Below are 14,362 nucleotides of genomic sequence, written 5' to 3'. Positions count from 1 at the left end.
TGGACAATGAGGGCCTGTAGGGAGTTCTGGGTCAGCCCAACGCTGTGGCGCCTGCCTGGAAGCTGGTCTCGTGCTCACCAACTCACAGAGGAGGGGGGCAGGGGCACAGAGAGGAGGGTCTTTTCTATGCCACTAGAGGCCGAGACTGATGCCAGGCAGGTCAAAGATAGAGCCACCAACCATATGGGTCGCCGACAGCCTGAGCCACTAGGGACAGTGCTTGGGACAGCTGGGGGGCACCTAATTGAGGCGTATCTGTTAATAATGCAACTTATCATTACCAGGCTTGGGTTACATGGAGACAGACAGGCAGACATTGTAGGATCAAACATCATGATTGAGAAACTGATAAATGTCTGCGGGAGTCAATGGGGTGTTGAAACACATTGTGTTAGCATCGAGTGTGTCTGTGTGTGTGTGTGTGTGTGTGTGCGTGTGTGCATTGCGAGATCCCTGTAGTGCAGGTCTGAGACACTTGACTGTAGCGTCATGTCTGGGCAACAGGGAAGGTGTGTGACAAAGGCCAGGCTTTGTGCCTCTGGTTCTGGGGGACAGAGACAGGCTGTGACCGCGACCTTCAAGAGGTCGCCTGTCCCTATAGGTCACAGGGATCAGGGTCCAACCGGTGACAGACATCTCTGTCAATGTCAGGGTCAAGACAAGGACCGACTGTGTGTGTGTGTGTTTGTGTGTCTGTGTGACTATGTGCACCTGTTTGTCTGTCCTCTTGTGTGCGTCTCCACATCTTCTGAGCAAAATAAATCAAGTTGAGCGTCACAATCGGTTCCATCGGTTAAAAAAAAGAAGAAATAGAGAGAGGAAATGGTCCACGTTTCCTTTTGGGCCACATGGTGCCTGACCTCCATGCTTTAACCCATTAAGACCTGGAACGCATCTATGTCACTTTGGCTATTCAAAAATAGCAGATATACAAGCTCATAGCGCGGCACCGAGTGCCGCGCTATGAGCTTGTAGATCTGCTATTTTTGAAAAATCGTGAAAATTATTTTTCAATATTTTTTTCCGATTTTTTTTTTAGGATTTAGATTTTTTTTTGACGCGGCCTCAGGTCTCAATGGGTTAAAGCTCAGAGGAGGCATAGAGAGGCTGCAGCAGGACATCTGCCGCTTCGGGAAGCCGACTCCGGCCGCCCTGTCGCCCGCCTCCTCCTGCTTCCGTTCCCCCTGCAACAGGCTCTCTCTCTCTCTCTCTCTCTCTCTCTCTCTCCCTGGGGCAGGAGTGTGCGGGCGGCAGGGAGCGAGGCAGGGAGCCGGCGCTCTCGCGCATGCAGGTCGCGTCATTCAAATCAAGACACACTCCAACAGGTTTTGGGTTTCACGTTGCCCCGGAGGAGTGGAGAAAGCACCTGTTGTGGGCGGCTAGGACAAGCCAGGCTCAGGTGTGTGTGTGTGTGTGTGTGTGTGTGTGTGAGCCTGTGAAACCAAAGCTGGGTGTGTTCCAGTGTCAAACAGGGCCCGTTATCTCTGTTGTCTGGGACCAGACTTACAACAGAGGACACAGAACATTGAGCAGCAGTGGAAGCACTTATCTGGGCCTGACCTCTGACCCCTAAGTCTCCTTCTACGCCTCATTGGTCGGAGCTGAACTTTTGTTGTCCCTTTGGATTGACGCTATCTGATCAGACCTCGTTCTGACAGAGGGCAGGGGAGAGATCGGGTGACATTACGCCTCGCGACGTTTAGCAAGAAATGTGACTTAACCACTTAAAACCCCACATACTTTGTTGTTGACCGGAGTCCCCCAGGGGTCTATACTAATGCCACCTCCTTTTTTTTCTCTCTAAGGCAAAGTTTGTGGAACGCTCGGGTTCATGTGGTTACAACAGGTGGCTGCATGGCTGAGATCACTAAATCACACAGTGACTGAACCCTGCTGGATCCCCCCTGCAGTGCGGTTCGCCCCACATTCACCCCATAACTATACATTAAGCTCTCTTTCATGTCGCTGTTGGCTGTGTGTAGCCACTAATGGCACCGCCATCGCACTGTCCTTGTGGCCTTGCAGGCCTGAACAAAGCCATAAATCCTGAGACAAAGGGGGCCATGTTTTTTTTTTTTCCTTCTTCGCTCAGATGCTAAGCAGCTTTGCCGCTCATTTAAGTCCAGGACATGAGAAGCGAAAGAGACAGGACAAAAGTGAGAGAGAGAGAGAGAGAGAGAGAGAGGGAGAAAGAAGCGGAGATGAAGATAGGAACGGCAGGATGTAGCCCTACAGGAACTGCCTGTTGGTTAAAGTGGTCATTTGTATTAATTAAAGCAACAAGCGTTTGACATCAATCAGTGCAGGCAGAACTGAACCATTATGAGCGCGGTTGGTTGGAGGACCTTTTCTTGTGGTCAAACAAACCTTATTAAAACGCTATGACCCCTCCCCGCCCTACCACTTTAAAGCACAGCAATGGTATTTGTGGCTTCCAGATGAGTATTAGCACTGACGCACATGACAGTGCTAAGGGGTCCCATTTGGGTCATTTTGTACGCTCTCGGGGTTAGATGAACACTGAGGATTTTACTGTGTAGTGCAAGGACAGTCTCTGGATCAATTCAATGGAAACCACACTCTATTCGATATTAAGATCTGGAGTATTTTCCCCCATATTTAACGACTTAAGCCCCATGTTATACTTTGTTGCACAACAGCGTCGCACGAAACGTGTTGTGAGCTTGTAGATGTGCTGTAAACCAAGCCGAAAGTGGTCAACAAACACAAAGTAAACTAAAGCACAAACTCTGTTTCTAAACTTAAATTGTCTCTCTCTTTCTGCCTTGCCCATTGTTCCCAAACACTCGTCCATGCATGTCCTGAATGCATGTATTTCACAGGTAGTCCAACAGGTACGGCCGATAATAGAGCATAATGCTGGCGGTGCTTCTACCACATACCAAAAACCAAACACTCAACAGCATAACGCACGTACCGAAACATTGAGGTTAGCATAGCTGACATTGTTAAACGCTTAAGTTGTCTGACATTGTTTCCACTGTCTGCACGAGAGGCTTTGGGAGAAGCTCTTCTCTTCTCTTTTGTCTGTCCACTCATTTAAAAACTCTCGTCTCTCCGTCCTTGCCGGTTCTTTCTTGTAGGCCTACCGCGCAGGAGGGCCAGCATTTATGGGACCTCTGTGTCATGTTGAGGGATGACCCCGCTAGATTGTGGGTAACAGCACCCAGCTGTGGCCAGGATGGTGCTGACAGCAGGGGGCGTGTGGCGTGTGTGTGTGTGTGTGTGTGTGTGTGTGTGTGTGTGTGTGTGTGTGTGTGTGTGTGTGTGTCATTGGGTGGTGGGGTGCTGTTTCTTCTCATAGGGACAGGGATAGAGACGGGGAGGGTTAAACTCTAGCATTCCTACACAGTAAAATCCTCAGCGTTCATTTAGCCATTTGTACTGTAACTCTTGAGAATGTACGGATGTAACCAAATGGACCCGTTAAATTGGCATTGAGGATTTTTACTTTGTAAATTACGGCTACAGGCGGGTATCGTTCATAACCTGCTATGGCACCTACGTGACAGACTGAGGCTGAGGCTTTCGTGGTGTGCGTGCTATGGCACTCCATCCCCAATGCATTGGACCTGCCTACCCACGGTGCGGTAGATCATACGCTAATGCACATACCACAAGCATTGTTCCCTTAGAAGATAACGTCCTCCAACGGGGAGAGAGAGAGAGAGAGAGAGAGAGAGAGAAGGGGGCCCTCTTTAATGGGAGTATGCACTCTGTCGTGTGTGCAGCCTTATCCCCTTACCAAGACTTTGGCAGGGTGCCTCCATCCCCCCCCCCCCCCCCTTACAGTAACCAGCCTGTCCTGCTGGATTATACAAGTGCTCTATGACCCCCCCCCCACTCCCTCCACCCGCCTCCTCCTCCTCCTCTGCCATCCCATCCCGTGCCCCCTCAGTGTCCCTTCCGCTCGGAAGATAAGGGCTCTTGACGTCGGGCCTGTGGGGCTTTAATTGACGAGACCCACTTCACCCTCCCTGAAGCCAGGCCTCATCCACCTCTCCGACCCCTCCACTCCTGCTGACAGAACCTTTCTTCTCAGCCTCCACTGTTCCCTGTGCTAGTGTTTTCCTTTCCTCCTGGTCTTGAAAAGACGAGAAAAGGGGGGACAGGGGAGAGGGCGAGTGTGAGACAAAAGATTTTTTTTTTTTCTGTCTTTGACTTCTTCACAGCTTCTCAACTCTTTATTTTTCTTTTCCAGGGGGCTGACCGTGTGTTTTTCTTTCACGGTGTTGCGTAAAGACGTTCCCATGCTCTTTTTTTTCTCCTGTGCGCCGGCTTCGCCTCGCGGTTGCTAGCTCCCCCGGCTATATGCTAGCGTCAGCCAACGCGCTCTTTAAAAGCGCCGCACTTTATCTATAGGCCCCAAATAGGAAGAAAACAGAGACGTCAAAAAACTGTTTTTGTTACAATGACGAATCCTGGAACCAAAAAAGGGTCTCACCTCTGTATTGCTGCACATTCACTTATCCAGTCAGAAAGACCTGGAAAACATTCTGTTAATCTCTAAATGCTAGGCCAGCGAGACCATAAGGCCGGCTTATGAGAAGCTCCCTCTTTTTCCAAGCTCAGCTGCTGCCTGTCTCAGGAATGTCTCCACAAGCGCACAGGAGAGAGGAAAGGAAATTACAACTCAAGAAAAGGCAGAGGAAGAGAAGGGGTAGGGGAGGGAGAAGCTCAACGGCTGCATTCCTCCCTGTGCGGGGATGACAGGCCTGTCCGTCTGCTAACACTCTTCTCCCCTCTCTTCTCTCTCGGTCCTTCGCTCGCTCCGAAACACTTGAGTTAATGCCACACAGTCAGGAGTCACTCAGCACCAGGGGATACCGACTGAACCTGTACTGTACCGATGCCATGATGGGTCCTTATCTGCGAGCTGATAAGACGCTGCGCAAGACACTTGCTGCCACACGGAGCAAAAAGCAAATTGGGAGAATCGTAGCTATGAAGGTCTTATCTGCGATCTGCTGGTGTGCAGAGAACCACCCCCCCCCCCACCCCGCCAACCTCAGGGTTATCAGATGTGCCTGGCCTGATTTGGAATGAGGCACGGTCAAATAAACACTCTGGCCCGGGGGAGCTACGCCAGAAATGCCGTGTTGGACTTCTAGGGGTGAAAAATATTCTCCGCTTTATCTGCACGGCCTCACTTCTCTTTCATGTGCTCCTCTCCCGTTCTCCCTTTCCCCCCCATGCCTCCATCTTTTTACGACACATTGCTGCATTGATGTTGTGTATTCTGGCTCTGGTCCCTTCTTAGCTGTCTCCGGTTCAGATATTACCCAAGTCACTCCGGAAGAGGTGGGATCGGGTTTTTTGGACAACTTCAGACACATACTATATATCTCTTTCTCACATGTATGCACATAGTAAAGTGCAGGCAGTAAATTCACATAACGGTTCATACTTACACAGCTCTCACTCCTTTTCGTCTCGCACCTCACTCATGCACACATGGTTGCTTGCATACAAACACGTTTGCACGCACACATACGCACACACACACAATTCCTGCCAAGTCTGTGATGATATGAAAACCTGAGACACCCAAGAATGCCTGCGTACAATCCAGCTGTTGCCTGGTTCTTCCTTTCTCCTTCATCCCCCTGTTTATCTTTCCAAATCCCTTTGTTTTCCCTCATTGTGTATACACATGCAGCTTCCATCCTCTCTCTCTCTCTCTCTCCCGCTCTCTCTCCTATCTGCCTCTCCATCATTTCCAACTCCTGTAACGCAAACGCTCTCTTCCTGCATTTTCCCCCCTCTCTTTCCAATCACTGCTTTTAAAGGGTTTGCGACCCTGCAGTGAACTTGCAGATACAATTGTGCTTGTAATCAGTCAGAACTTCTAGAAATTTGATTTCCACATTTGGACCTCCTACAATATGAAGTGCCGAGAAAGTTGAAACCAGTTACTCTGATTTATTGCTCTCTACCTAAATCCATTACGACATTCTCTATACGTAATTACCAGTCCGTTTCAGTGAATGTCCCCAGGGCACTGTGTGTGTAAACTATGGGATAACTGCAGCCCCTCACCTCTGGTTCCCACTCAGCTGGCGCTGATGGCGAGTTATGGTAACACCTCCAGATGTTATCAGCCTTGTCCAGATTTTCCATAAACAATTGCAATGCTGACTGGCAACAACTTCTGCATGACTGGCGAAAGGTTAGGACTTAGGAGGCATTTTATTTCCTGTTAGCAGGTTCTGGCGGTTGGACATAAACCACATAAGCCCCATTTTATATGTCGTCATACAATGGTGTCGCGTGGCAAAAACAGCCGCGTGACAATAGATCCCTGGTTGAAAGTGGCTAACTAGGTGCTGAGGGCTTTGTTTCAGCTACACTTCTGGATCTAAATGGGGTCGTTTCTTTACAGATATCTGGCTTTCTGCTCCGGTTCGGAATAATTTGGATAATAACAAGGATAACAGCAATGCGTTGGTGGCAGGGTCCAAGCCTTTGCTATGGTCCCTTCTGGTGTGTACCCTGCAGGAGGGAAAAGAGGAGATCAATGAATGTTTTCCATGGGGGTTGCGATTTCAAGGAAAGAAAAGTATGCCGAAAGAAAAGGAAAATAAATGCCACAGCCGCGGCGTGGATGAGATGATACCTCCTCCCCTCTGCACCCCCGAAAAGCCTTGATCTCCTCTCCAAGGCCTGACATTCGAGGCAATGTTTTTCTCTAAAGAAAATGTTTCATTAAACTGAGAGAGCAAGACCGAGAGCGGGAGAAAGAATTCCGAGGGAAGAAAATATTATTTAAGATGGCAGTGGCTCTGTTGCTGTTGTAATATCTACTTGGCACCGGTTGGTGAGGTTTTCAACATGCGGAGCAGCCACTAAACCTGTTTTCAGAGAGAGGAGGCATGGGTGCCCGTAAGTAAATAAGGCGAAACCACAATTGATGCAAGTTTCTGTTCTGTTTCCTTTGGCATACAAAGATCATTGTCAGAGCTATTGCTTCAGCGCTACAACGGAAACTCACTTGTACAAATACAAGATCGATTAGAATCGACCAAGTAAATCTGTGAAAAGGAATTCATTCCTAAACAACAGAACACAACCCACAATAAACGGCCTATTAAAAAAATGCATTAAAACAGACAGTTCAGCAATTTGCTAACTGTTGTCATGTACATAAGCAACTAATGTACAGTGCATTTCATGTGCTGTAAGTCCATCTCTGTGCAGACAAAGACGTCTGGCTTCAAAGAGAACAGACCTCAGAAGTGGCTCAGAGGAATGGAGGATTATAGCTACTGTATGTTGGCCCATGCAGGCTGTACAGTATGTTCATAGCTCAGAGTTGAGCTGGCACAATGATTCTCAACCTTTTTCATCTCAAGGACCCCCAGTTTGATATATATCCCATTTCATACAATTTTGTATCTCTGGAGGCGCATTTATTTAACTCTGAGAGTGTACAAATGGAACCAAATGGACCCATCGATTTGGTTAGAGTTGTACACTCCCAGAGTTACAGACCCGTAAAAGGTGGCTGCATGCTACAATTTTAGGTGGAAACAACGTTTTCAGCTAAACAGTGATTATGATACTAGGCGCTCATAGTCCGGTGATGTCGGTTAGTGAAAACAGAGAGATGTGTTGAGGTGAGCGGTGAGTCGCTTATCGCCGCGGCTCAGTGACGTCATGTTCAGGGGTGCACATAACTTTTTAGGTCTGGTACGCAGAAGAGCACCTGGACATGTGACTTGGTGCGCATGGCGCCCGTCCCGTTTTGTCAACGGGGGGCCTAGCTGCGTGCCGCTGCTGGCTGCGTGCACGCAGCTAGGCAATGCGAGGCGATGCGAGGCGACGCGAGTCATATCTCTACCCCTGTGCCTAATGGCTGTACATGGGGCCGACGGGTGCTTTAGAGTGATTGTGTGAGTGTGGCTTCAGGAAGTAAATTCCTAGCCTCGATCTCCAGGCTTTTATTTTTTAGTTTTGCTAAAAAATAAAAGCTTGGAAATTCCTGTCCCAGCTGTTGGTGCGCAAAAGCGCCTCGCGTCGCCTGATGTGGTGCGCATTTTTTATTTTGGGTGCGCATGCGCACCTGCGCACCAGTTATGTGCACCCCTGGTCATGTTGTAGTTTTCAAACCACCGCGGTGAGACGGTGATCACCGAAAATGGCCCCTTAAGGGTCCCTGGGCAAGACGAAACAGTGCATGCATGCCATCTGAATAAAGAAATAGATACAAAAAATAAAAGAAAGGAAAATAAATATTGTGCCAAAATATCTCAGAAAAAGAACAACTTTCAGGAAAACAAAAAAGTACAAGAAAACAAGTGAAGAGAATTACACGTCACAAGCTTTGTCTGGAACATTTCTGGAGTAATAGGTTTGAACTCTGGACGAGAAGAACACCATGTTCTGTATGTGAACTATGTGTAAATCTGAAAAACAGTGACAAGGCTTTACTCATACAGGTGGTGCTCTAGTCTAGACATCAGCAACAAAGTTCTAACAAGACCCCCCCCCCCCCCCCCCCAAACAGAAAACAAGGTTTCAACATGCCTCAAGCCCCAACCAAAAAAGGCATGACACCGCCAGGGAGGGACGTTTATCAGTATGTCTTGTATATCAATATCTCAGGTTTAAGAAAACAGCAGAAAAAAAGCACCGTCTACTGTCTTCCTGTGCTGTCCTGAGTTAATAAAATATTGTGTTTGCATATTTCACCTTATTGTGAACTTCAGATACTAACCCCCCGCGCACACACACACACACACACACACACACACACACACACACACACACACACACACACCGACAAAAACACTGTGTTTTTCTCAGCCTCAGTAGAGGGAGATAGACTCAAATAGAATGATAGACAGAAAGAAAGAGGCCGACAGAGAGAGTGGGGGAGAGGAAGAAGTAAGAGGAAGACAAATTGGCCAACAGATAGAGATGTTCCCTTCTCCTCTCCCAAGGCAGCCTCACTCCATGGAATGATAAACTGTCTTGCTGACTCTCCTCAGCGTCTAGTTCCCCCTTTATCTCCCCTTCATTCCTCTCTCCCTCTCCTCCATCACTCCCCCCTCCCCTTTCGACCCCTTTCAAGTTGTGCGCCGAAGCTCGACCAGGTGTTTGTTTTGAGCCTAAAGAGGGCTCAGGTGAAATGGGTGTAAATTAGTATATAAGACTCCTTCTCTCCAGGCGCCCTGTACTCCCCTCAGCTCCTCTGCGTATTTCAGCCATTTTTCGCCTCCACGGGCACTTCAGACATGTGTTTAGCGCTGCAGTTTGTTGGCCGTCGTTCTGCGTAATGACAACATAGAAAGTGTGTGTTATTTATGCCGAGTTCTCTGGTCAGGGGAAGCTAGCTCCGGGCTATCAGCGTAGCTCTCCTCCAAGTTTAGAAACAACCACAAAGTAAATGATCCACAGATGCAGGGCCACGTGCTCCATGGTAGACACACGGCCACACGGCTGCTGACACCGTGTCGTTAGAGGAAACTGGAGAAACCAACGAGCGCCGTTTATGGTGAGGCTGTTCTGACGGAATGCGACGGTTTTTCCATTTTAGAAGCACTTAAGAGACAGAAACATGTACACACTTTGTGTGTAAATGTGTTTTATTCTTGCCATCATCTGAGAAATAACAGAATAACAATGGATAGGTCCGTCAGTGCTTTGAGTGTGTGTGTGTGTGTGTGTGTGTGTGTGTGTGTGTGTGTGTGTGTGTGTGTGTGTGTGTGTGTGTGTGTGTGTGGGTGTGTGTAATATACAGTGGAGTATGTGTCATAAACAGTTTACTATCCTCCTTCGTACATCCATAGTGTGCAGTACAGTAAATGATAGTGCTGTGGGTAGCACGCACGCGCGCACACACACACACACACACACACACACACACACACACACACACACACACACACACACACACACACACACGCACACACACACGCACACACACGCACACACACGCACGCACACACACACACACACACACACACACACATACACACACACACACCATCTGCCAAAGGAGTAGGATGGAGACAACAGTCTCAGCATCACAATACTATTAGTTACACAGCACATTGCATGGATAGTGTGGCACTCTTGTCATCGGCGTGGCAAGACGCCACACATCTAACTTTTCCCTAGAGTGGAAAGGTTCCTCCTGAGGCCCTGAGGTCACTGCCAGAGCCTATTGTTTGAGGGAACAGTGTCAGGAGAATGCCTTTGATCACTGGAGTATACAAATCCACAGCAACGATAGTAAGCCCCCTCTAAAAGCCACATTAAAGGACCCCACAATCAATCAATAACAGACCTGTGCCGGTCCGTAGGCTTATTATTCTACTGTGGAAAAACATTTTTTTTTTATGAAACAAAGTCCACGGTTGTGCTTCATGTATCTGTTATAGATTTCTTGTTGCCCAACAGCTGGGGGGCTCTTACACTCAAGCATGGCCTTCACAGGACCTTGCAAGGAAAGAGAACAGAGATAGGATTTGTACTGCTTTTGCACACCACAATTGCGTGTTCCGAGTGTCGCACAAATCAGCCAGTGCTAACATTATGATACAGTCGTATATCTCTGTGAATGTTGTGTACACAGTTCGCTGACATTTCCTCGCTCTCTCTCGTTTCAGGCCGAGGAGAGAAGGATCCGCACCATGAAGGTCTTTCTCACTCCGTTGACGCCCTTCCTGCTGTTCTTCCTCCTCCTACCCAGTGGCGTCACGTCCAACGCCTGCCCGAAGGACTGCTCCTGCACCACCCCGGACTCCATCTTGTGTTTCCAGCGACGCTCTTCCACCATTCCCCCGGGGGTGCCCCCGGCCACCAAGAGCCTCTACCTCTTTGCCAACGGCATCGAGGGCCTCGCCGTAGAGGACTTTGACGGCTTGGACAATCTGGAGATGCTGGACCTCAGCCAGAACAAACTGACCGAGCTTCCGGATAGGGTGTTTGAGCCACTGACCTCCCTGAGAAACCTGGACCTGTCGTCCAACCAGATCACCCACATTTCAGAGGAGAGCTTCCACGGCATGGCCCTGCTGGAGCGTCTCTATCTGTACAGCAACCACATCAAGACCATCCACCCTGCGGCCTTTAACGGCTTGGAGCAGCTGCTGGAGCTAAAGCTGCAGGGGAACCAGCTGACGTCGCTGCCTGCTCTCTCCATGCCCCGGCTGCTGCTGTTGGACCTGCGTTTCAACGTGCTCCCCACTCTGGGCCATTCGGACCTCCAGACCCCCAACCTGGAGTCCCTGAAGTTGGGCGGGGTGGGTCTCACCAGCCTGGACGAGGAGCTCATGGCCATTCTGGGAAACCTGCACGAGCTGGACATCTCGGGAAACCAGCTGGAGTCGTTTCCCAAAGCTCTGAAGGAGGCCCGGGGGCTGATCCACCTCAACCTGGCGGGGAACCCTATGGGTCCTCTGAAAATAGAGCACCTTCAGAACCTGGGAGAGCTTCAGGAGTTGGACATCAGCCTCCTCGGTCTGCAGGGACTCCCTCAGGGCTTCGCCCAGCTCTTCCCTCACATCAGGAAGCTGACGGTGGCTGAGAATCCCTTCAACTGCCTTTGTACTCTGTCCTGGTTCCCTGGCTGGCTGAGGGCCCAGGGCATCGCCCTGGAGAGGACAGAGGAAACCCGCTGCCACTTCCCGCCCATCAACGCCGGAAAGGTGCTTGAGAGACTGGAGCACAGAGAGTTTGGTTGCCCTACCACCACCACGGTCACCACCAGCACCGTCAAGACCACCACTACCGTGCCGGTTCCTGTCACCACCCTCCCCAGTACCACCAGGGGCATCCCAGTGCCCAGGTCCAGTGACGACCCCATGGACACGGACATCGACTCTCCCCTGCCCCCGGTGCCCGCCTCACCGAGCAGCAGCAGCAGCCACATAGAGGTAGAGCAGCACTTCTGCCCTCCCAACACCTGCCTGAATGGGGGCACTTGTCGCCTGGACCAGCGGGGTCAGGTGGAGTGCACGTGCCCACGTGGCACCTCAGGCATCTACTGCGAGATCCGCCACCCACCACCCTCGTCCCCAGAAGAGGAGGTGTCGATGGCAACCGTCACCGCAGACGCCCCGGGCATCAGCTCGCGCCACGTCACCTCCACCTCCATCCTGCTGGACCTTCACCGCTACATCGAGATGCGGCCTTACATCCGCGGGATCCGCCTGACCTACCGCAACCTCTCCGGGCCCGACCGGAGGCCGATGCAGCTCAGCCTTCCGTCATCCTACCCGGAGTACACGCTCAGGGGCCTGAAGCCCAACTCCACCTACACCGTGTGTGCCAGTCCGCTGGGCACCCCCGCCGGCACAGACACCGCCTGCACCGAGGCACACACGGCCGCGCCACAGGGGCCCAGCACCACGGGGGCACAGGTGGAGGACAAGAGGTTGACCACCCTGTTGGTGCCCGCCATGGCCATCGTGCTGCTGGTGGTGCTAATAGCGGTCGCTGTGGGGGTCGTGTGCTACCTCCGCAGGAAGAGGGCCAAGGGCCAGCTGGACTTAGACTGCGATCCCTCGCAGCTGGAACTGGAGGGAGTCAAGTCTGGCTTGGACAATGGGGCACTGCCTCAAAAACAGCCGGAGCTCATGATGCCGGAGCCTGCCGTTCAGAATGGCAACCTGGAATACGAGGTGTTGCTGCTACAGGATCACTGTACGTCAAATAACAACAACTCCTACTTCTGACGCTGGGTTTGGTGACTTTTCGAACTTATAAGGAGTACTTTGCTCCTGAGCTCGGTTCTTCCCACTGATGAACTACAGACTCCAGCTACTGTTACTGGTGACAGTGAAGGAGAGAACCAGTCAGCAGCCAGCCAGCCAGCCAGCCAGCCAGACAGCAATGGAGAAACTGAACATACTGTATAAATATTTAACCCATTTCCCTTCATTTGTCTAAACAGATATGAAACATTCAAAACACGCTAAGGACCTAGAGAAAGCTCTAAAAGTGCCTTTACTTCATTTTACATGCTGCTGCATTCCGCTTCTGCAATGTTTCTTCAATCACATAGCTGGTCTGGCAACCTCTCAGCTCGCCCACTATCAGCCGTGGTTCAAAAGACCAAGTGTGGCTGGGACAGGTGGTGTGTTGTTATTGGCTGGAGCTAAGGGTCAAAGGTTTAGGTGACCCCCTGGGTCCCGACCGAGGACTGAAATGGGGCTGTGCTGCCATTTCCCCATTATAATGACTGAAATAAAAGAAAATGTTTTTTTTTTACTTTTTGTAGCACCTCTGCACTACCCCCAAAGTGGGCGGTGCTTGCTGTGAATGACATCCAAGTCACCAAATGAAGAGAACCCTTTCAGTCAGAATGGCTGACGCTTGTGAAAATGGCATTGTTTTTTTTTATGTTGTAAATACAGTACATTTTTTTATATATATTTGTCTTAATGTTATTATGTTTTTGTTCTCGTTTCACTGTGTGACTGTTAGAAGTTGTTAACTCCTCCACCCCCCCCCCCCCCCCCCCCCCCATCTCTTGTGACTAACAGACAGACAAAAAAGCAGATTACAATGTTTGAAGATTAAAACTCATTTCGCACCAGCAAAGTCAATCAAAGGGCTTTACACTCAGAATGTCAGACGGTGTAAGTAGATGTAAGTCTGGGCAGACATAGAATAAATCCCCCCTTCTCCGTGGTCCAGCCCCCTTTTCCTAAGCACAAAGAGGAGGTAAGCAAGATTACAAAAGTTACAAAGGGAACCAGTTGACTGAACTGAACACCAACACACACACACACACACACACACACACACACACACACACACACACACACACACACACACACACACACACACACACACACACACACACACACACACACACACACACACACACACACACACACACACACACACACACACACAACGCTCTGCAGCTGAGCTTCAACCATACTTGGAGCTTTCTTTTAACCACATACACACTCACATGACTCTACCCGAGGGGAAACAAGTACTTTAAAGACCTTATTTATTGTTTATATTCCCGAGAGCAAAGACTCAGTTACTATATCCCTCGACCGCAATTTGTGAAGAACGTTCTCGACGGCCGGGGCCCACAACAGGCAAAAGGAGATAGCGGTTGTGTTTACTGCGTTTCCCTTGGGCAGAATTAGCTCCCACGGCATATTGACGTGCGCCATTAACTTCCCCTTGGCAAAAGAGGGTTCCAGTTTTGCTCACTTGCACCCAACCAGACTATGAAAACGCCAGACGTAGCACAGCGAAGGGTTCCAAGTTGTTCCAAGTGTATGCTCTCTGAGTTGAGGACAATGAGACTTATGTTGCAGTGAGGGAGGCCTTACAGGAAGGCTGTTGTGGAGACGCACTGCGCTGAGAT

At 50.0% G+C, this 14,362-nt stretch overlaps 2 protein-coding genes across 3 annotated transcripts in view; one reads left to right on the top strand and one right to left on the bottom strand.

The window, feature by feature from the left end:
- The window catches only part of vasnb (vasorin b), a 31,503-nt gene extending 17,661 nt beyond the window's left edge, over positions 1 to 13,842 (top strand). For both annotated transcript variants that reach the window (XM_084071515.1, XM_084071514.1), the window contains exon 3: positions 10,635 to 13,842. In XM_084071515.1, coding sequence (XP_083927641.1) covers positions 10,659 to 12,704 — 2,046 coding nt within the window. In that variant the 5' untranslated portion in view covers positions 10,635 to 10,658 and the 3' untranslated portion in view covers positions 12,705 to 13,842. The remainder of the gene's footprint in view (positions 1 to 10,634) is intronic.
- The window catches only part of coro7 (coronin 7), a 193,251-nt gene that overhangs the window by 72,664 nt on the left and 106,225 nt on the right, over positions 1 to 14,362 (bottom strand). The gene's annotated exons all lie outside the window — the stretch shown is intronic.

Source organism: Gymnoscopelus microlampas (genome assembly GCF_963454915.1).
Source record: "Gymnoscopelus microlampas genome assembly, chromosome: 11".
Lineage (NCBI taxonomy): Eukaryota > Metazoa > Chordata > Actinopteri > Myctophiformes > Myctophidae > Gymnoscopelus > Gymnoscopelus microlampas.
The sequence above is the reverse complement of the archived record's forward strand: the minus strand, read 5'-3'. Positions and strand labels throughout refer to the sequence as shown.